This window comes from Aedes albopictus, chromosome 1 (genome assembly GCF_035046485.1).
Source record: "Aedes albopictus strain Foshan chromosome 1, AalbF5, whole genome shotgun sequence".
Classification (NCBI taxonomy): Eukaryota; Metazoa; Arthropoda; class Insecta; order Diptera; family Culicidae; genus Aedes; species Aedes albopictus.
Window position 1 is genome coordinate 157,566,704 of NC_085136.1, and position 21,920 is coordinate 157,588,623.

The 21,920-nt window shown below is 40.5% G+C and overlaps 2 protein-coding genes and 1 long non-coding RNA gene across 3 annotated transcripts; 2 read left to right on the forward strand and 1 right to left on the reverse strand.

Moving 5' to 3' along the window:
- The first annotated feature begins 1,238 nt into the window (after positions 1–1,238).
- Positions 1,239–4,206, forward strand: LOC115257264 (uncharacterized). The gene is made up of 4 exons (XR_009996231.1): positions 1,239–1,462; positions 1,526–1,691; positions 1,752–1,833; positions 1,891–4,206. It is a non-coding gene; the product is annotated as an uncharacterized LOC115257264 (long non-coding RNA).
- Positions 4,207–5,869: 1,663 nt separating this feature from the next.
- Positions 5,870–7,054, forward strand: LOC109427710 (translocator protein-like). Its single transcript, XM_062847471.1, has 2 exons — positions 5,870–6,463; positions 6,805–7,054. The coding sequence occupies exons 1-2, from the start codon at positions 6,137–6,139 to the stop codon at positions 6,961–6,963; spliced, it is 486 nt and encodes a 161-aa protein (XP_062703455.1). The 5' UTR covers positions 5,870–6,136; the 3' UTR covers positions 6,964–7,054.
- Positions 7,055–18,159: 11,105 nt separating this feature from the next.
- LOC109431342 (probable RNA-binding protein 19) lies at positions 18,160–21,393 on the reverse strand. The gene is made up of 5 exons (XM_029861941.2): positions 21,243–21,393; positions 20,179–21,177; positions 19,440–19,986; positions 18,643–19,291; positions 18,160–18,558 (listed from the first exon to the last, which is right to left on the reverse strand). Exons 1-5 carry the CDS (start codon positions 21,276–21,278, stop codon positions 18,186–18,188), a joined length of 2,604 nt encoding a protein of 867 aa, XP_029717801.2. The 5' UTR covers positions 21,279–21,393; the 3' UTR covers positions 18,160–18,185.
- Positions 21,394–21,920: the final 527 nt, after the last annotated feature.

The following is a 21,920-nucleotide window of genomic DNA, read 5'->3' on the forward strand; positions in this document are numbered from 1 at the left end:
ACCAAGTGGTCATGCCGTTAGCCGTTCGAGACAAATCGAGCCCATCATCAAGAATTCGACCACCCTCACCACACAGAGCTATGAGTGGCACCACTACGAAGGAACAAAATACGATCTCGGCAATCCAAGCACATCCACGACTGGATGGTGCACACGAACCCTCAAGTTTTTCCAGTCAATTCGAATGCGTGGCCAAGGGTTAAAGATCTGGGGGTCGTCATGAAATCTTCATCCCAAAAGTAACGCGACCAGGGGCGCGGTAAAACCCTATTTCTCGGGCTCATGACGATTTAGATTAGTAAATGTTTCTTTTCTCAGAAAATACGCACAAACCAATACAAACCAATTTTGTCCATAGATATAGTCGATACACAAAGTTTCTTAATGCTTAGTGTACAGTTAAGCCTATTTAGCAGATACCATAGGCTAGAATCCGATTTGAAAGTTTTGCCGTAGGATTCGTGGAAGTTGGACATGGACTTTGGTCAGAGACGATTTGAGAGGTCGAAGATTTTGCCAGGCGTAGCTGGCGTGAAGTTTAGTCTAGCATTTAGATTATGCAGTTTGGAGGATAGAGAAGATTTGGCAAGCGACCAAGGCTTGCGTATGAGTTTGGTTTTAGTTAAGGAAACGATGTAACTTGAGGTCTGCTCAAGAGTTAGGTTGACCGACTTGTCTCTGACCATCATCCTAGGAGGATGAGTAATGATTTTGTGAATTTTTCATAAATCGTTTGATCACCGATTTATGAAAAATTCTTCCGCTACGGTAGAGTTGTGTTACGTTTAAGTTTGTTTGTATAAGAGAATATGTAGCTGAAATCAACATAGCATTTAAGCAAACGAAATGAACACACAAGCTTTGAAAATTCTTGTACCGCGAACCGCACCTCGAGAACCCCTGCAATCATATTTCGTTCTAAGTTCCATCGATCAGCAAGACAGCAGTAGCATCACGCCACCAGTTTAGAAAAATCAAATGCACACACACAAGCGCTGCATTTTGGCGAAGCGGAGCGAGGCAGAGCATCGAGAGACTACGAAAAGTCGGAGTGCGGTGAGAGAACGACGCCGCCGAGATCAACATCCTCACCAGCCTCGGTTTGCAAACCAACACGACTAGCCTGGAGGTGTGAAAGAGTTAGCGAACCCGATTATGACCGAGCGCCTCCCCAGTCTGGCTATCAGGAGAGAGCAGAAAATTTCTCACTCTCGATAAACCCGTCTGCAGAGCAATCGGGAAACTGATTTTGAGAAAGAGTTTAGTTGGAGCCCGTCCTCCAAGGCAACCACACGCACGGGAAACCGTTATCGCGAGTTTTTTCAAGTTGGTGCATTTTCTGGGTGGCAAACTGGGAGCAAATCCGGCCATATTGATTAGTGCTAGTCGCGGAGGAAAAAATCAAATAGTGCGCGGATAAATTTTCAGGTGTCAAGCGCGACACTCGCGCTGAACCCCGACGGTAAGACAGCCAGTGCCCATGGCATGATTTGATGCTGATTTGATTCGTTATTTGACCCACCAGGAAGGACAGCACATTGGCTAGAGCACGGTGAATCGCCATTTTGTAAATCGGCAGCCAAAGCCACGCGGCATCACATCGGCGTGGGCCAGCTACTCCAGAAAACCGGGAAGATACTCGTCCGAAGCGTTGAAGCCAGTGGTTCGCAAACTCCAAAGCTTGCACTACGGTAAGGAAAACGTTGACCCAGAGAATGACGAAAATTACCATGATTATTCCTATTACGCAGCAACCAGACCATCGCGAGACCCGAGTCAGACCACCTCTACGGACCAACACGTCTGTGGCGAAACAGAAAGCCTTCCTAGGAAGTATGTCAGCCACTATTCTTCAGTCATTTGTCGAGGCTAATTGGCCGTGCGCCACAGGGCTTTCTTTTTCTACCGTTTCAGTAATCCGCTGAAATCGAGCGAATACCAGAGGACGAGCGAGGGGTCTTAGCGTAGACTAATGCGACGGAGCTGGCTGAATTCAGCGTCGGCAAAGCGAGATAGGTGTTATCATCGGGCGGAGCACAAACAGCCAAGACGAGCGATTACCTTTCGCTGACCGGATCGCGGGCATTTGGAGGAGAGCCGCACCAGGCGATTAAGCGGGCGTCCGGCTGCGTGGATTGGTAGCAGCCTGGAAAGATTTAGGTGGACCGCATCAACCGCCGAGAGCAAGGAAGGCTTGCGGTGTTGCGGGACGAGATGCGCCACGACATAGGGCGGTCTCGAGCAAGGCGGCGGTTCAACCGGCAGTATGGGTGCACCCAAGTAGATTGCGCGCGCGTGAGTAAATAAAATGAAGAATCAAAAATAGAGTAAGAGAGAAAGGCAAGGAAGCATAGGAAGAGGAGGCAGGATGACAGGCAGGAGAAATTAAGAATAAATGTAGTTTATAAAACCTATTTGCTTTGTGGACTTTATCTTCAGTTTTGTGGCATTCCCTGAGCTTTTCGGGACTGTTGAGGGCTTCCACTTCCCCCCTTAGCAGGAACCTTGCAACAATCGTTCAAGAGACTTCATTTTGAACTTAGCGATTAGGGCTATCATGTTATTGTATACATACCCAGGTTAAAAACATCGTGACAGCACTGCAGTTCAATAAGAAAACGAAAAAAAAATCTACAGTTATGTGCCGATGCTTCGTTCTGGTCATCTTAGAGCAGCTGTATTATTGTTTTAGTTGTCCAACTAATAAAAGCAACAAAAAAATATATTATTCAGGGGTGTTGTATGAATCATTTACAACACCCTTTTCCGAGGTTAAATAGGATGATATTTGTTTGAATGCCTTAGCTGTTGCATTGAAGTTTATCGTGCCCTGAACTGCTCGAAAATTCGATGACTTTTCAGAGTCCCGTCATATTTCTTAATTCTATATTGTGTTTCAACACTACTATTAGAACAAATATAGCTTTTTCTAATGCCAGAAGAAAAAAAATATTCCTTTTAAATCAAACAAAAGAACAGCAAACGTCAACGTCTGGTAGACAAACCAATATTGTTAGCTTCAAGCTCATTCAATAAATAATATCCATAATAAATTTTCAATAGGTGATTTAAGATTTGATCCCGCTTTAAAGTACAATGGAGATGGAGGGCAATATGCCTAAACAAAGTGCTTCATAGTATATGAATCTTGTATAGACGGTAATTATGATTTCTAATTTTATCATTGGCTGCATTTGAATAATTGTCAAGGCCCTGGAAAGTGTTGGATTTCCGTTGATCTTAAATAACTCATTTGTAGCCTGAACTGAAAAATAAAAAAAATATATTCAGAGGCGAAGGGTGATAATTATGCGATTTAATTCAAATATGTTTGGGAAGCTGTTTATTTTGTTATTAGACTATTGTTAAGTCATAAGAATGACCACCGTCAGAAAAGTTGTTGCCAGTCAACCAATAACTGCATAAAAACCCTACACGCTATGTTTGTATATATTGGATTTCTCACGAATGTTTACATTTTCGTAAGGATTATGATTCCTTACTGGTCATTATTTCGCTGCAATATATTTCCCCGATAAGATTGAGCGAGTATCACAGTTAAATTTAGAACGTAGAACTTACAATGGTCCGAAAGGAGCCTTGTTATATTCGTGCTGCGAAATCTTGTGCGAGATTCAAGTGTGATAGTAGTTCGGGACAAGTCTGAATGGGCGCAAATGCCACAATAGTACAAAGTAAAAATATTCAGAGCAAAGCTTGAAAAAAAATAAAGAAATAGGTTTAAATTCATTTACGTATTAGAAATGTGCATGTCATTCAAATAAATCGGAAAAGGCATAGAATTCCGATAAGAGGAAATTACTGACTTCTGAGTAAGAAAAGGTGGATAGTTGGATAATGCTTGATTGTTAAAGTTTGCAAAATATTGACATCTGAAATAAAATACTAACTGCGTAATTTATGTTAAAATACTGGTTTCCAATTGGATAAGAGGCGGAGCCAATAATTAGTCTATATAAATGAATATAACGACATTCTAAAGTGGTATTACATTGGATACAAAATTACAATCTTCATTTCCAGAGAAAAGGGGATGTGGTAGATCCTCTAATATCCATTTGCACTTCACCAACATCGTGCGCACACGAGTGGCGCACGATTATCAATGCGTGCTGATTGATGCAGTCAGTCTCTCCGCTGCCGTGCGCCAGCATGGTTTATCGTCTTCCGCAGTGCGCGTTAATCTATACAGTACAGAAATATTAATTAGATCTTTCATGATCGTTACCACATTCATTATAGGAGTTTTCAAATATATTTTTATTTAGACTTCCGGAATCACACAACCCTTCAGAAATACGTGTAGCAGCCTTGTCTAGTAATTTTTCTAAAGAGTTTACATAAATACCAATAATTCTGTAAAATTAAGTCGAGTTAAGTTAAGTTTAATAGTCACAGCATTTTTATTATCCTAGGCAAAACTTGAACTATAAGTTTGAATGTCAGGGAGTTTTTATGATTCAGTTCCCATTCTCGACTTGTAATTCAATACTTTCAATGTTTTACAATCATTGAGAAAATCGCCCCCCTTTTTAGTATTTTCGCCCCCCAATTTTGATTTCTCAAATTTTCGCCCCCCTGGGCCTGATTTTCGCCCCCAAGGGGGCGATTTCGCCCACTTTGGGAATCACTGCTCACAAGTGTCTGGCGGAAGAGCTCCTTGGCGAGGAGTTCGAGGTAAGGGCTCTTGCAGTTGAAGCGACTCTGAAGGTCAAAAACCCAGACAAGATCATGGACGCGGAAGAGCTTGGCATGACACTGCGACAACAGTGCGAGGCGCAGGTGGCCACCGCAAACGTTCGGCTACGGAAAGGCCTGACAGGGACACAGGTGGTCTGTGGTAGCCGCTAACAAGCCCGATAAAGTTCAAGGTATGCGTCGATATGCCAAATGGCTATATACGAGCCACCGGAGGTTCGCTTCAGGTGTCTGGAACCAGGATACAAGTTGTGGAACCGCAAAGGCCCTGACAGAAACAAGCTTAGTAGGCGATGTGGAGCTGAAGGCCCTAAGGTGCAAGGCTGTACAAAACCCTCCCAAGTGCTTGGTTTGTTATAGAAAATCCGCAAACAGCAAGCACCAAACAGAAGGCCCAAGGGCGCAAAGCAGGTCGCGCAAATGAACTTGAAACCCTGTGCCGCAGCCTTGGCCGCAACCCAGCAGCTGCTGTTGTCAGGCAGTTGCTGAGTGGGGGACGGAAATCATACCGGACCGGACCCATACCGAGTACCCACCGGTAACGGCAACTGTGCCGTGGATGGGACCAGAAAAAAGGCAGCGATATGGACGACGGGTAAATACCCCGTCCAGAAGTTGCTGTTAACTTTTTACGAGGGCTTCGTGGTGGCCAAGGTACGAGGTCTGTCTTATGTTGAAACCAAAAGTACATTTAAACGGAACGGTGCGGAGTCGATCATCGACGTTACTTTTTGTAGTCTTGGCCTAAGTAGTTCGAACTGAAGAGTAGAGCTGCGCCGCGCCTGCCTACGAGCCATGAGGCGGATTCAGCGAACACGTAGGTACTGATCCAGAAGCAAAATGAGCGACGGGTGGCATTCACGACTGCAAAAGTCGCACTCAAGACCGCGCGAGAACCAAAAAGGCCTGCTTTAAGGGTCTCTATCATAATGTCAGTATGATTCCATGGGGTAATGCCTACAGGACCATGGTCCACATTGCGATTGAAATATGTATGTATGGATAAACGTACTTTTTCGTGCATTTTTCTCCTTTTGGTCGAGGTCATTCCGTACCAGTTTGTGCACAACTTTGCCTAATGATTATAGAAACTTTACGTTTGCTATTTGTGATGTGTGAATGTGGTTGATAGTGGGACGACCTTTGTAAGAGTGGATGGTGTGGCGAAATTAATAAACGTATACCAAGCCGATAACCTACAACGATACTCTACGCACAACCTATGTTTAGATTACCCACATAGCTTGACGAATACAAGCTTTGATTCACACTTCCGTCATTATTTTGTTTCTAGATCCGCAATTCGTCGCGTGTCGTCAGTGATGACACTCCGCTGTCTGTGCCGGTTAATCTCATTATTCACACTGTTCAAACTCGTCGTCGTCGCATCTGTTCAGTGCCTACATAGTGTCTTATAATGGTGCAGTGGAAGTCAGCGTTAATTATTTTGTTTGCTGTTCTGACGCCTTTGGCCGGAGGATTTCTGGCAAGTTTAAAAACCCGAAATGCAATCAGAACTTGGTATACTACCTTGGTGCTTCCGCCATGGCGTCCCCCAAATTGGTTATTTGCTCCGGCTTGGACCTTTCTGTATCTATCGATGGGTTACGCTTCGTATATAGTCTGGAGGGACGGCAATGGGTTCAGTGGACCGGCACGATGGCCACTCGTAATGTACATTCTTCAGTTACTGATGAATTGGGCTTGGCCACCAGTTTTCTTCATAGCACATGAGTTGAAATGGGTAAGTTTGAGCTTTCGACCACAGACAAACAGACGTAACACCTTAAACGATTTTCATGAAAATCTATCGCCCAGTTCACACTACCATCACCTGGTGGAAAAGTTGCTCGAATCACTGTGTTGTGCAATATCGTCAACAGAAGGCGCAAGTGTGAAACGTCAAACGCATAGAAAAAAAAACGATGCGCACGCCTCTGGTTGTGAAAGCCACAACTATGAAAATTTAAAATGATCGTTGAAAGCGGTGTCGATGGAAATTTTGTGAGTGTTACGTCTGTTTATCTGTGTTTCGATTATGTGCAATATTATGATTTCTTTATTTTTTCTTCGTTTCTTCCACAGAGTGCTGTCTTGATTACTCTGATGCTACTGATGGTCATAATTACAACTATAACATTTTACAAAGTTAATCGATTAGCGGGATGGCTAATGATTCCATACATAGTGTGGTTGGCATATGCGACGAGCCTAAATTGGAAGATATATACTGACAACTCCTAGTGAAGCATTTTTTAAAACACACATTGTGCACATACTATTATTGAACACTATGTCTTGAAATAAATTACATCGAATGATGTTTTGGTTGTAATTAGGCTAGCCAAGTTAAGCTAAACTACATGTTGAAACATTCTACGCTAAGATGTGTGGAGTAACACCCTGATGATAACAAATCTGATCGCTTCATATTAGGCGCTGTTGGAGGATCACTAGCTTCTACCCAACAACTCCTATCACCTAACACCTCAATATGCAGGTTGAATATCAAGGGCCGATTCTTCAACTTCAGCCCATGTTCCGAAAGCATTGGTGATGACAAGGACGTATTCGCGACTACGAAGTTGTCGAATGTACGCGAAGGTTTACGTGAGAAAAAAAAACGAGAGAGAGTTTTTTTCACACACACATTCTGACAGGTCTTTACGAGGTTTTTTTATCAGCGTGATAAAGAGTTGGCAGGGTGTCTACTCAGAGCCGTAGCGTGGTCCCATGGCGCCCTTGGCAAGCATCCAGATTAGCACCCCATGACAATTGAATATCGTTAATTTGCAAAAAATTGAAGTTATTCATTTTTTAAAGTTTCTTTAAAAGCTAGATTTTGGTTTCCCGAAGAAACAAATTTACCCCGATGTTTATTTTTTTTTTTTATTTTCTTAAAGTATTTTTCTTTCGTGTTTTTCTTTTTAATCACCAAAACATTTTTTATAATTAATTTCTCTTACACGAATGTAAGTACGAAAACATTTTAAATTTAAATAATCTGATTAACACCAGCAAAATAATTTGAAATTACACTTCAGATTTCTAACAATAATTATGCAAAAACTTCTTCAAGAAATCGTACAGTATTTTTTTATTTTCAGGATTTTTTGTTCAACTGATTTTTGTTTCCAAAAATACTTAATACATGGATGAAGACCGGGAGGAATTCCTGAAGAACTTTCATTATGAGTTTTTGTTTGAATCTCTAGATGAATTCCTTCTGGAATCACTGAATGAAGTTCTGAAAAAATCTCTGGAGTTTCTGCAGGAATATCTAATGAAAACTCGGGAAACATTTCAGCAAGAATTTTCAATGTAATTCATGAAGTAATTCTTGCAGGAATTCCTGGTACAGTTTGTGAAGAAATGCTTGAAGCAATGTCTATAAGAATTTGTGGAGACCCACTGAAAGTATTTCTGATAGAATGCTTGGAAGAATTTTTGAAGGAATTCCTGAAAAATCTTAAGGAATCTCGAGGTTTTTTTTTATTCCCTAGAAGGAATTGCTGAAGGAATTCATGTAAAGATTTCAAAATAAACCTTTAGAGAAATTTTGGATGATCAAGGGCGAATTTTCTAACGGAATACCTGGGGAAACTTCTGAAGTAGTTCCAAATTTAAGATTTCTTGGAGGGATTCCAGCAGAAATTTATGGAAAAATCTTTAGTGAACATGGAAAAAATCGAAAGAAATCACTGGAAGATTTTCTAAGCGATATGAGAGTTTTCTTCTGAGAGGCATTTCTGAGGGAATTCTTGGGATTTCTGAAGGAGTCTCTATAGTATTTTCTATACGAAATAAGGCAAAATGTGAAATAAAAGTATTGAGAAATAGAAGCATGAACCCTTAGAAGATTTAAGGAATCCGTGGAGAAATTTTTGACGGTATCCTTAAGAAAAATTTCCAAATTTATCCCTGAAGGATTTAAAAAAAAAAATCTTTAGGAAACTATGGAAGTTTCAAAAGGAAACCTTTGACCAATTTCTGAATAAATTCCTAGATAACTCCTGAATGTCTTCTATAGGGGTCCCTCGAGAAATTTCGAGAGGAATCTTCAGAAGAAATTTTGATTTCTTTTTTTAAGCATTCCTGAAGGAGTTTCTGTGAGAGGCATTGTTGAAGATTGTTTCAAAGAAATTCCTAGAGGAATTTCCGAAAGAATTTTTTAAAGATTTTCTGAAGGAAACCTAGCAAGAAATTTCGAACAAATACTCAAAGTAATCTGGAGAAATCTGAATCTTTATGAATACAGAACGTAAAAAATACATTATTAATTTTAGGTGATATAGTGAAATCTTGATACATTCAAGAAAACAACTGAATAATTCTGTTTGCTTCTAGCCTTAGGCCTTTTCGGCGCCCCTCTGAGGTTGGCGCCCTTGGCGGGGGCCAACCTGGCCAACCACACACTACGGCTCTATCTACTACCTCGAGAAACCTGGAAAACCGGGAATCCTCAGGGAATTTTATTTAACAGGGAAAACCCTGGAATACTCAGGGAATATCTTGAGTACTCAGGGAAATTTTACTCCGATAAAAAAAAAATGGATCGTATGAATAAAAACCTTGTAGTAAAAATCCATATAGAAATTTCGCTACAAGGATTTTTTCCAGAAATTCCGTCAGGGTTTCTTTTTGGAACTTCTTTAGAAATACCTCCTGGAATGTCTCACAGGATTTCTTATAAAATTCCTTCCGCATTTTTGACGCTATTTTTCTTGGTATTACTTTTTATCATTTTTTTTCGGAAAGGTATACTTCCGGATTCCTTCCTGGATTTCTGAATTCCAACCGATTTCTCCTGGAGTTTTCACGGGGATGCTATTTCTTTCGGAGTTCCTCCAGTGTTTTGCTCAAAGAAATCTTCGTAGGATTTCTACCAGAATTTATCCCGAATACTCTATAAGAATTTCTGTCGGAATGAATCGTGGAATTTCTTTCGGCATTCCTCATGGACATTTTACACGATTTCTTCCGGTGTTCTTCTTGGGACTTCCCCAGAAGATCTTTCCAGAATGTATATCGGAGTTGCTAAAGGAGTTATTCATGGGGTTCCTGCTAAAGTTCCTCCAAGGGTTTCTGAAGGAGTTTTCACGAATTTACTGCAAGAGATTTCTTTCTTTATTTTCCTGTGATATCTTCAAACAATTGCTTTGGGCTTTCTTCGAGATGTTCTTCCTGGTCTCCTACAGGAGTTTCTTAAAAGTATTCGCGAGGTTTATTTTGAAGTTGTACCTAAGATTTCTCTCGGAGTATCTCCTGGAACTTCTCTCAGAAGATTCTTTCCGATGTTGGTCAGGAGATGCCTTCCAGAGTTTTTCTCAATTTACCCTGGACTTTCTCCTAAGATTTTTTTTCCAGAGTGCCTTCTGGGATTTACACAGGAGTTATTGCTGATATTTCTCAATGAATTCTTCTCTTGCAATCTTTCAGAGCCAGGCTGTTCTTTGTAGTTGTACCGGATTTCTTGCAGTGATCCACCTGATATTTTTTACAGATATTCTCTGCATTATTCCCAAATTTTTTCCCGGAATCATTACCAGAAATTGTCCCGAGATTCTGGATACTCTTTTAGAGATTTCTCCCAAAGTTATTGCTGGGATTCTTCTTTGGGTTTTGCTCAGAATGTCTCCTGAGATAACTTACGTAATCCAATCTACAATTTGCTGGCCCAGAACCTTTCTGTGGTATATCAAACTGTACAATAAAAATTGACCTGAAATGCTGGGCTGAGCAGAGGGTGGTATCCAATTGGATGGATGTCAAAAATTGCAATCAGTCGAAACGATTTATAACACCAAATGCTTATAAAACCAAAAAGCTCTTAAAACTCGAATTTTGGCCAGATTCAGAATGATATCTGTCGTTTCTGTAATACGGAACGTGAAACCTCGGAACACCTGCTTTGCAATTGTGGTGCTTTATACACGCGCAGGCAAAGATTTCTAAATAGTGGTTGCTTGCAACCCAGTGAGATCTGGTCTGCAGAACCTGGGAAGGTCTTGGAGTTTATTAATTCCATTGCACCTGACTGGGAGACGACGCGTCATGGCAGAAACTGATTACTCGACTCATGGTAATTAGCTGGCTAGATGCGAATATCAAAACGGGACATGCCACAAAAGTTCAGCCTATTGGACGCAGTGGCTTAATTTCCCCAACAGGGGAGGAAAAAAAACGTAATCTTATCCTTGCGAGAAACTCCGCAAAGTGTTTTTGAATAAATCTCGACAGGAACTTCAGGAATAACCTGAGAAAAAATTTTAGTGTCTACCTAATGGTTGTATGCATAGGATATCTACCTACATGAAATACTATTCATGACAGTACCTAAATGTCTAGGTATGATTCATTATGTCTACCTAAGGTAGTATAATTACGGGTGGTCATTGGACAACACATCAGATATTGCACAAGCCTTGGACTTGTTAACATCTTTAATATTCTTCTTTTGAAGGATATAAAAAAAATGAGACATCTCGAAGAAAGTTCTAGGTAATAGCGCAGAATAGTAATCCCGAGAAGAAATATTAAGGACATCCAAGGAGGAATTCTGAAAACCTCATGGAATCCTGAAAGCAGCTACGGACGAAGTTCCGCGAGGAAAACAAGAGAAGTATCGGAAATTATCAGTAAAAATTCCGATATTAACTATTGGATAGCTATCCCGGGAAACCACTAAAAAGACACGGCGGCTGTACCGATTAAATGAAACTTAACACGGAGTGGCTACGGATAAGAAGCTATTCCCGTGAAAAAAAAAAAAAAAATCATCGCTCGGAGCGCGAATCGAATCCTAACCGCATGACTACGAGGCTCAACCAATGACATTCTTGAACAAACTTTGAATAGTTTTGGTGGAGTCCAGCGAGAATCTCTGGAAGTATATCGGAAAACCTTTGCAAGAAATATGGGGACGTACTCAAACAGATATCTCGTGAAAGAATCCTGCGGAAAACCAGGAAGAAACTTTGGAAGAAATTCCAGGAGTTACGCTCAGAAATCATGAAAGAATTTTTGAAGAGCAGGGGAGCTTAGTCATTTCCGGCAGTTTTGTTCTCTTCGTCATGTTTTTTTAAACCTGTTGAACTTAGAGATGGCATATCCACAGACAAACAGACGTAAAACTTCCGAAATTTCCATCGACCACGCTTTTAACGATCATTTTAAATTTTCATAGTTGTGGCTTTCACAACCAGAGGCGCGCGCATCGTTTTTCTATGCGTTTGACGTTTCACACTAGCGCCTTCTGTTGACGATATTGCACAACACAGTGATTCGTGCAAGTTTTCCACCAGATGAGGGTAGTGTGAACTGGGCGATGGATTTCCATGAAAATCGTTCAAGGTGTTACGTCTGTTTGTCTGTGGCATATCCTTCCCCTCGTCCTTCCCAACCAAGCTGAATATGATCAAGTTTCAGGCAATTTTGCCGACATAAATCCCTCATGACGAAAATAACAAAGCTGCCGATGATACCCTAAGTCACCCTTTAATTTTTTTAGAAATTTTAGGGTATTTTAGTTTGAGTTATGAGTAGCCCTGGTTGGAATCTCTTTCAACTTCATATAGTCGCGAATTCTATACGCGCAGGTCGAACGCGAGTGCGCCCGCTGCCTAAACCACGACTTCAAGTCATCATAGGAGATCTAAATCATTCACTGAGAAAAATATCCATATTGCTAACAACGCACGTCGAACTAACATTCCTTCCCTTCCTTGATGACCGTAAGGACGTGATCGACACCAGCATTGTCTAAAAAAAGTATGGAATTCTCGAAAATGTATATTGAGAGCGGTATACCTATAGCTACTCCTAAGCTCCGTTTATTGATTCCTTGTGCAATTTCGATTTTTCTGTTCATTCACGGAGTAGCAACTACGAATTGTACGGTCATCTATGCTCATGCTCTGTCTTGCAATTCGTCAGCATCGGTTGGCGCGTAACATTGGATCATGGTAAGGTTTCGAACCCATGTGCTAAACGTGGCCACAATTATCTTCTTATATTAATGAGAGGAACTATTACGGTTCCCACTTCATAAACGCAGCGTGGGCTTGTGGGGTAACGAGAAGCGTGTTCGCCTTGTATTTAGGCCAAAGTATAGCAGAATTTGACCCGATGCCAATCTGTGTTATCCAAAGTTAGGCCAACGGACTTCGCTCAATTCTAGGATCTCATGCTTCAGACGGCATGCCTCATTGGCTAGTTGTGTCAGTTTATCCTGCTGGGCTAAGGTTAATACATTCCAAGTTCCAATTCTTATCCGTTGTTTCGCGCTAATAGTTTGTGATCTTTCATTTTCGGTTTCTGAAACGGTTTTTGAGTTTCGAGAACAGTAGGTTCTTGGTCTAAAGTCCCCTATCCACCGTGTAGGGGCTGTCACCTTAAGTACAGCTTCCAGTGGAGGAGTATTTCATACTGCGGCTGTTTGAGCCGCACCTTTTTGGTGAACAGACGCTCAACTCTTAGCTAGCAGTCTTTGTCATCGATTGACCGGTGGAAGATGAAGAAAATGGTTAAAGCCGGAAGGATACGGTTAGCAGGGCATGTTGCAGGACTTTCGGACAACAACCCTGCAAACTTGGTGTTTGCCTCGATTGTGCTACATACTTTTCCCCGAATGTCGTTTCGCCGAATGTCCCTTTTTCCCAAATGCCGTTTAACCAAATGCCGTTTCCCCGAAACGCGTAAGAAGTAATTTTTTATCACTAGTTTTTATATATTCTTTAAAAGTATGTATGTACATGATTTAACTGCGATTTAATTAAATACAACAGCTTCAACGGAAACTTTGTCAATACACACTAGTTATTTCATAAACTATATTAGGGAGATTCACTTAACAACGTTAACTGATTAAACTGATTAAACGTCTCGATCACCAAGGCAATCTTTGATTATTTCATTCGCAAAACCATGAAACATTTCAAATAAGCAGAAAATCATGACTTACGCAGCAATTTAATTTGTTTAGTGAGTACCCCTATTATGATATTATTGATTGTCATGTTAACAAAAACTTGTTAGCATTAACACTTAAAAAAACCGCCTTCTTTGAAAGAAGGGAAAATTTCTCGGGAAACTATATGAGCTGCGATGTTAATTAAAACTTGTAAAAAGCTTCTTTAATAAAGACAAATCAATCAATCAATAAAACTTGTAAGAGTCGCCTTCTTTAAAAGAAGGGGAAATTTCTAGTGAAACTATATTAGCTGTCCTGTCATGTTAACAAAAACTTGTTAACATTAAAACTTGAAAGAACTGCTTTTTTTTAAAGAAGGGAAAATTTCTAGTGAAACTATATTAACTACGATGCTAATTAAAACTTGTTAGCATAGTGTATCATTGTATTTATTTATTTTATTTATTTATTTCGTCAAACAATAACGTAGACTACATTTTCACTTATAGCTATATTCTATGGTTTCTCAAGGAATTAAAGTATTTTTTAATATTTGTTCGAGACATGGTTATATCTATACATGCGCAGTGCTGATTATAAAGATTCATCATTCGATTTAAAGGACCAAATTTCGCATAATCTGTTCGATGACTGTTAAGAGCAAATAGATTACGACCTCTTAATGGTCTAACTGGAGTATAGAAATTGATGTTTGATAATAGATTAGCAGAGTCAATGCGATGAGATACTAAATCATTTAGAAATGATACCATGGATAATTCGCGACGCTCTTTCAAAGTTTGGATATCTATGAGCATGCATCGAGCCTCATAAGAAGGCAGTGGAAAAGTGGTCCAACCTAACTTTCGCAAAGCATATAGGAGGAACTGTTTTTGTATTGATTCGATTCGATCCTCGTGAGTTATCATGTAGGGAGACCATACAATGCTACAGTATTCTAGAACTGATCTTACATAAGCAACGTATAATGTTTTTATTGTGTATGGGTCCTGAAAGTTGTAGCCAAAACGCTTAATGAAGCCTAGTACATTAGTTGCTTTGTGAGTGATAGCGTTATAATGATCAGTGAAAGTTAACTTCGAATCTAAGATAACTCCTAAATCTCTAATTCTATTACATTTTACAACTTCTTGATTTCCTAAAAATATAGTAATTGGTGGTGTGCTATGTTTTCTGCTGAAAGTTATTGAATTACATTTTTTCACGTTTAACTGCAGTAGGCTTTTTCTACACCATTGATCAAATATGCTTATTTCTCTTAAAAAACATTCTCTGTCTTCTACATTTTTTATTTCCATAAAAAGCTTGATATCGTCAGCATATATGAGGATCTTGATGTGCTTAAGAATATACGTGATATCGTTTACAAACAATATAAAAAGCAAAGGTCCTAAATGTGAGCCTTGAGGAACTCCCGATGATACTTTGATAGGTTTTGAATTTTTTCCATCAAATCTTACAATCTGTAAACGGTCAGTTAAATACGATTCGATCCATTTCAGAAATTTTGACTCGATTCCCATTTTATCATGCTTGAAAATCAACATTGGAATGTCTAGTTTGTCGAACGCTTTACTAAAATCGGTGTAAAGTGATTCAACATAGTTACCTCCGTCCATTGCACATAAGGTGTAATTAACAAATTCTAACAAGTTTGTCGTAGTTGAACGACCTTTGAAAAATCCATGTTGCGCATTAGTTATTCTTTGTTTTATTTGATTAAACGCACTTTTGTTTATAATAGATTCGAATAGTTTTGGTATGCATGAGATAATAGCAATTCCACGATAATTACGAACGTTAGATTTTTTACCAGATTTATAGATGGGTATAAGGAAAGATTTTTTCCAACCTTGCGGAAACTTTCCACTTTCAAGCGACATATTGTAAAGCCAAAATAGTGGTGCCGCAAATTCAGTTGCCAAGTTCTTCAAAAGAACCGGTGGAATTCCATCTGGTCCTGGACCTTTGTTTGGATCTAAGCCTTTTAGACCACTTAGAATGTCCTGTAACATGATTTGATTGATTCCAATATTGTTGGTAAAATCAGGAAAATGAGAGAAGTATTCATAGTCACGATCAGAATCCAAAAATGTACTATAAGTTTCTTGGAAATAAGCCGCAAAAAGATTGCAAATTTCATCGGGATTTTCTCCTACTTCATCATCGAATGACATTTTTGATGGAAAATTGCTTGACTTTAACTTAGTTTTAGCATAACTAAAGAAATTTTTGGGGCACGATTTTATTTCATTTTCGGTTTTTCTGTTATATTCTTCAAGTGCAGTGGAAATGGCTAGATTGAGTTGGTTGCAAATGAATAAATACTTTTCTAGGTTTTCTTGATTTTTGTGTCGTCGATAAACTTTATGAGCCTTCTGTTTCCGATTCTTCATGTTAATAATATGCCTGTTGAACCAGATTGGATTTTTAGAACCATGATTTCGTCGTTTTCTCTTCAATGGAACTTCCGAATGAATTATTTCCACCAAAATGCTATAAAATACCTCAACAGCATATTCTATATCTTGACCTTTTAAAACAGATTGCCAATTGGTTCTATTAAGTTTAAATCTAATGTTGTCATAATTGGCTTTATTATAATCATAGACTTCCTCATAGTCACAGTTATTTGAGTTTTCATTCATATGGACAAATACGGAGTACTCTATGGCGGTGTGGAACACCTCATTTTTCCATAATGGAGAGGAAGCTTCTTCCACACAGAAGTCCTCAAGAATATTGGTCAATAAAAAGTCTAAAAATCGATTCTGCTGATTTTTTACATGATTGATTTGGTTCAAACCTAAACAAGCAGTTTTTTCGAAAATCAACTGCAGCGTTTCATTTTCACCTACAACAGGAAGTAAAATACTTTCGTTTTCAGAGTCACATATGAAATCTGCATCGCGTTGATTAAAATCTCCGTAAATATGAACCCTGATTTCCGGAGGAAATCGTGAAATAATTTCTTCAGCAGTATGGAAGAACAATTCATATGATGATTTGCAAGCTTGATCAGGTGGAAAATATACCGATGCAAAAACATGAGTTTCGCCGGCGATTTCTGCTTTAACCCAAACGTGATCGAATTCTTTAAATTTAGTAGAAACAATCAGCTCAGAGTTAAATTTTGTGGATATAGCAACTAAAACACCGCCACCAGACATTCTTTGGGTAAGAGTTAAATCTCGATCATCTCTAAAAACATTAAAATCATTACCAAAAACTTCTTCACTTTTAACGCTATCATTCCAACTGGTTTCAGTACCCAAAACAACCGAGAAGGATGAACTCAAGATTTGTTTGTGAATTTCGTTTACTTTTTTTGCGCTTCTCATGCGATTGAAATTCTGACAATAAACTAGAATCTCAAAAGCATTTGTTTTTGAAAAAGTTGTTGGTAATTCGTTAAGTTGAACAATATTGCTTAAAATTAGTGGTATATTACCAGGCGATGCTGGATTGTCTGCAACTTCCTCCGTGGAGGGTGTCAAATTAGATAAATTTGAACTGCATTCTTCATCCACCGATTGCGTCGATTCATCTAAAAACCCTGACAGGAGCACGACGCACAGTGGTTATTTACAGATGGCTTTGCCGGCGGCCCGGTCGTCCAATTACGAGATGATTCACGATCAGCTGGATAGGGGTTCAATTTGCCACACAATGTACAAATTCATGCAATGGCAGGCAAAGGAAGCCCTTCAATTAATAACTGTAGAAGTGCTAAAAGAACACTAAGTTGAAGAGAGGTAGGCCAAGTCCCAGTGGGGACGTAGAGCCATAAAGAAGAAGAAGAAGAAGAAGAAGAAGAAGAAGAAGAAGAAGAAGAAGAAGAAGAAGAAGAAGAAGCATTAAAACTTGTAAGAGTCGCTTTCATTAAAAGAAGGGAAATTTCTAGTGAAGCTATATTAGCTGCGATGTTAACCTTCCAGGACGCGCGCCAACGAGCAACCGAAACTGCACCGCGCTCACGCTGTGTACGAAAAGCGAGGTTTTTTGGTAGTGTTGTACTTTTTACAACAGCGCGCGCGCTGAAGGGTTAACAAAAGCTTAAGGAACATTTTTAGTGAATCAGTATCAACTATAATGTTAACAGTTCCCAAAGAACTCAAAAGAACAGCCATCTTTGTAGGAAGGAAGATGCCTATGACTAAGTGTTAGCTGTAATGGTAACAAATACTTCAGAAATAAGTTAATAAAAGCGGCCTAGGCTTAAAAATATCCAATGACTATTTAGTATCTAATAATTTGTTGATGGAACATCAAATGAAAAAAAAAATGGGGAAACGTACTTATTCGGGCAAACGGCTTTAGGGAAAACGGCGTTCGGGGAAACGACATTCGGGGAGAAGTAGCACAACCGTTTGCCTCGGATTCGATTGGCTTAAGAAGGCGTGCAGCGCAGAGAGCACGAGAGGCGGCATTGACTTGAAATTGTAGCTTGAATGGTTGAAAACTAATAAATTTCGCAGGTGCTTTCGAATTTACTGAGAACAGCCACATAAAAGTTAACAAACTTTATTGAAAATCAAAAACCGCCTTCTTCTTCGTCATCATCGTCGTCACCGCCTTCCATGTCATCCGCTCGACCCGAATCATGCGCACCAATTTGCGATGAATCGAAAACACCCTTACGACTTCGTTTGGCATCACTCGATCCACTGGTTCCGGCGAATTTCTCCGCCGTCCGCTTACGCAGTTCCTCGACACCGTCATCAGCTTCCGCCCACTCCAGCACCAGTCTTCGGCCGTACAAATGGGTACTTTGGCACAGCGCTTCAAACGCCTGTTTGGCATCGTTTTCGGTAACGAAGTCCACAAAACAGAATCCTCGATGGCTTTCGTCTGCACTGGATACCATCTTCCTCGGCAGGCGTACCGATTTGAGCTCTCCGAAAACCCTGTAAAATACGTATAAACATATAAATATAAAGGAGACCATTTATATTTGGTATTAGTTGAAAAGTAGGAAGAAGAATACTCACTTGAACAAGTCTCGAATTTCCTTGGCGTTCGCTTGGAACGGAACGTTTCTCACAAAGATCTTCGTGCCGGTCTGCTTCTTCATTTTATTTGTCTTCCTAGCATTTGAAGCAACCTCGGTATTAAGGGTCCTATCGCTTCGGGAAAGTTCCACTATTCTTCCATCAAGGTGAACTGAGTGGAGATTTTTCAACGCTGCGTCTGCCGATTTACGCAGTTTGAACTGAATGAAGCCGTACCCACGGCTTTCGTTTTTGCCTCCATCTTTTCGGCGTACTACCTGCATCGAATGGATTGGGCCCATGTTTCTGAACGTTTCACGGATACTGTCCTCGTTGGTTTGGAAGCTGAGGTTTTTGAGGAACAAGGTGGTCCCTTCCTCTGGCGATAGATCAGCATATTCATCTTTTTCAGGTTCCGTTGGTTCGGGGGCTGCTGGTTCGGCATCATCCAGTTCATCAGTTTGGGGTGCTTTTGGCTTCTTGACCTTTATGCTTTCCGCTTCGGTATCCTTCTTTTCCGATTTGCCTGGTTTGGCAAATATGTTATCTGGAGCCCACTCAAGATAGAGTGGAAGTGACTTGATGCGAGAATATGCCAACTTTTTGAATGCCTTCTTGGCTTCACTGGGGTCCAAGAACTCGATAACCGCTAAAAGAAAGGATACAATCAGTATGCTGTCCGGAGGTAAGGTTGAAATATAAGTTTGAGGTGCCGACGGTAGTCAAAGCACTGCCGACTAATTGCATGCACAAATTATGCGGAATACGCGAGGAACGAAAAACAATCTTGTACATACCCGACACGCCGCTCGGAGGAAGCACCACTCGTCCCAGCAAACCAAACTTATCGAAGCGCTGCTTCAGTTCGTCAATCTCCGTACCGGCCGGCAAATTTTTAGCAATAATGATCGAGTTGGACCTGGCCTTGGGAACACCATTGAACGCGTCCAAATGGATACCGTTGTCCACCAAAAACTGTCGCATTTCAGAAACGATTTCAGTTTCGCCGAGAGCCAACCTCACCGCAGCGCTGGTGGTTCCTCCTTCGGTGCTCAACACTTCTTCCTTCGTTTTGCCGTACTTTTTGGCGACCACCTCGGCAATGGCGTTTTCCCCCATGAACAGTGTGTTCCAGTTGTGCGAAGATTGAGCCGTTTTCTTAAGTTTTAACTCCTTCTTCTGTTTGTAGTTCAAGTTGGATTCATCCTCGTCCAGATCTTGCTTGCTCTCGTCCACTTTGGCCGGTAGTAGATGAAACATGCGCCCGTGGAAGAAAGTGCCATTCAGTTCACTGTATGCCTGGACAGCATGTTCAGGCATAAGGAATGTGACCGTTCCGAAACCCTGAAAAGTGTGGAAATAAAGAATTAGGAATCTGTTGATTATTTGAAGAAAAGAAATTAGCTACAATTTTGGGACTTAATTTATTTTGAAATACATATATATGAGTGAAATCTCTGAAGATATTATGGAAACTTTTTAACGCGATTTATGGCAAAATTCATACTTCTAAAAGACTTACTCAACAATAATTACCTTCAATTTCCTCGTATTGGTATCGATCGGCAGGTCAACCTCCGCCACCGGGCCATACTTTTCGAACAGTTGCTTCAAGTCCTCCTCCTTCACCGAGTAGGCCAAATTCCGGAAGAACAGTTTCCCCGTTTCGACGATACTCTCGCTGCAAACCGATTCCTTCTGGCGGATCCATTTGGGGTTCTCCTTTTTGCTGAGTTGACTTTTTTCCTCCTCGGACCGAAGGCGATCCTTGGCAGTAAAATCTACCACTTTGACCTGCTTCCCACCAAGGAAACTTTTGTCCTTGAGCAGAGCTTTCTTCAGTTCGCCTTCGGTTTTATATCCCACGTAAGCAAATCCTTTCTGCTTCGGTGGTATCCGAATGGAGAACGGTTTTACCGGTTTGAAGAACTTGAGCAAATCTTGACGTTTGGTCTTCGACGGAATATTGTGAATTTTGGCCACGAAAAGGTTGGTCAATTTAAGTTCCTTCTTTTTCTCACCACCCGACTCTTTCTTGACTTCAGACTGTTCTTCTGCGGACTTAGATTCATCCTCGCTAGCGCCGGAATCCTCACTGCCGGACGACTGTTGTAACTGATTGTCCCAAACGGCCGTGCCAGCCTTATTCTGCACCTGCACGAACTCCTTGAAGAGTGGATCATTTTTGTGCTTCTGCAAGATATCCTCAGCTGTTTCTCCCTTTTTCTTGGCCGCCTTCACCTTCGCATCTCCTGGTGGCTTCTGTACATCCTCCGCGTCCTGCTTATTCTTGCTATACTTACTCCACACTTTCAAACCCTTCGCTTCGTTCAAAGCAGCACACGGGGCTACACTGATTTTGGATGTTCTCAAAAACGTATTGTTGAAGTGACTGATCGCTTTCGAGGCTTGATCTTCCGTTTCATACCCGATGAACCCAAAGTTCCGGAATTTGCCCTCCGGCGTGTACTTCAGTTGAATATCCGTCACGATTCCACACTGGCCGAAATGATCTCGCAGTTTGGACTCCGTTATCTGTCAATAAATCCCATTTAAACATTACAAAAAATATCCTAATTTAGCTATATTTTACTACCTACCCCATTCGGGATGTTTTTGATGATTATTCGTGACATTTTTGCAACAATTTCACATAAATTTCAAATCACGAACGGCTACAACGCGTTCTGCGCACAACAGCCACAACAGCAACAGCAACCGCAGCAACCGCACCGATATTTACATCTGAGATGCACGTGAGTTTGTTTACGTATTTTGACATGCGATGTTCTAGGACTAGGGTGGATCTAGAAATCCTCTACATAGAGATAAGCGGAAGTTACATACAGTAGACGTTCGCTCGGTGCAAACGCTTTAACTGCAATGCTTTTTAACTGCAAGTCCGCTAAGTGCAACAATTTTGCAGTTATCGCACCGCTATCCGTCAAAACAAAATGTCAACAGCGATGCGATGTTTTTCGCTTGCACTTTTGTTGCAGTGCGATGTTTTACTTATGCACATTTACTGCATTCTGCAGCAACTGTCAGTTCTTTGACGTATGTCAGTTGTTGCAGTTATCGAATTTCATTCGGTAAGTGAAACGTAAACATGTTGCAGTTATCGAACGTCTACTGTATCTGGAGCTCGATTTGAATAGGTCGTATGTGCTTTTGTCGATTGAAAATTCGATCAGTTGGATTCGCTTATTATAGCGAAAACCGTTGTAATTTAGCAAAGTTTATACATACAGCAGAATCCTCACAAAACAGGCTTTCTG

Bases quoted from the DNA above. Each gene is read 5' to 3' on its own strand.
- LOC109427710 (XM_062847471.1), top strand. From the start codon at position 6,137: ATGGTGCAGTGGAAGTCAGCGTTAATTATTTTGTTTGCTGTTCTGACG. The intron at 6,464-6,804 runs GTAAGTTTGAGC...TTTCTTCCACAG, and splicing joins TAGCACATGAGTTGAAATGG to AGTGCTGTCTTGATTACTCT.
- LOC109431342 (XM_029861941.2), bottom strand. From the start codon at position 21,278: ATGTCACGAATAATCATCAAAAACATCCCGAATGGG. The intron at 21,178-21,242 runs GTAGGTAGTAAA...ATTTATTGACAG, and splicing joins TCAAAAACATCCCGAATGGG to ATAACGGAGTCCAAACTGCG. The intron at 19,987-20,178 runs GTAATTATTGTT...CACACTTTTCAG, and splicing joins CCAATACGAGGAAATTGAAG to GGTTTCGGAACGGTCACATT.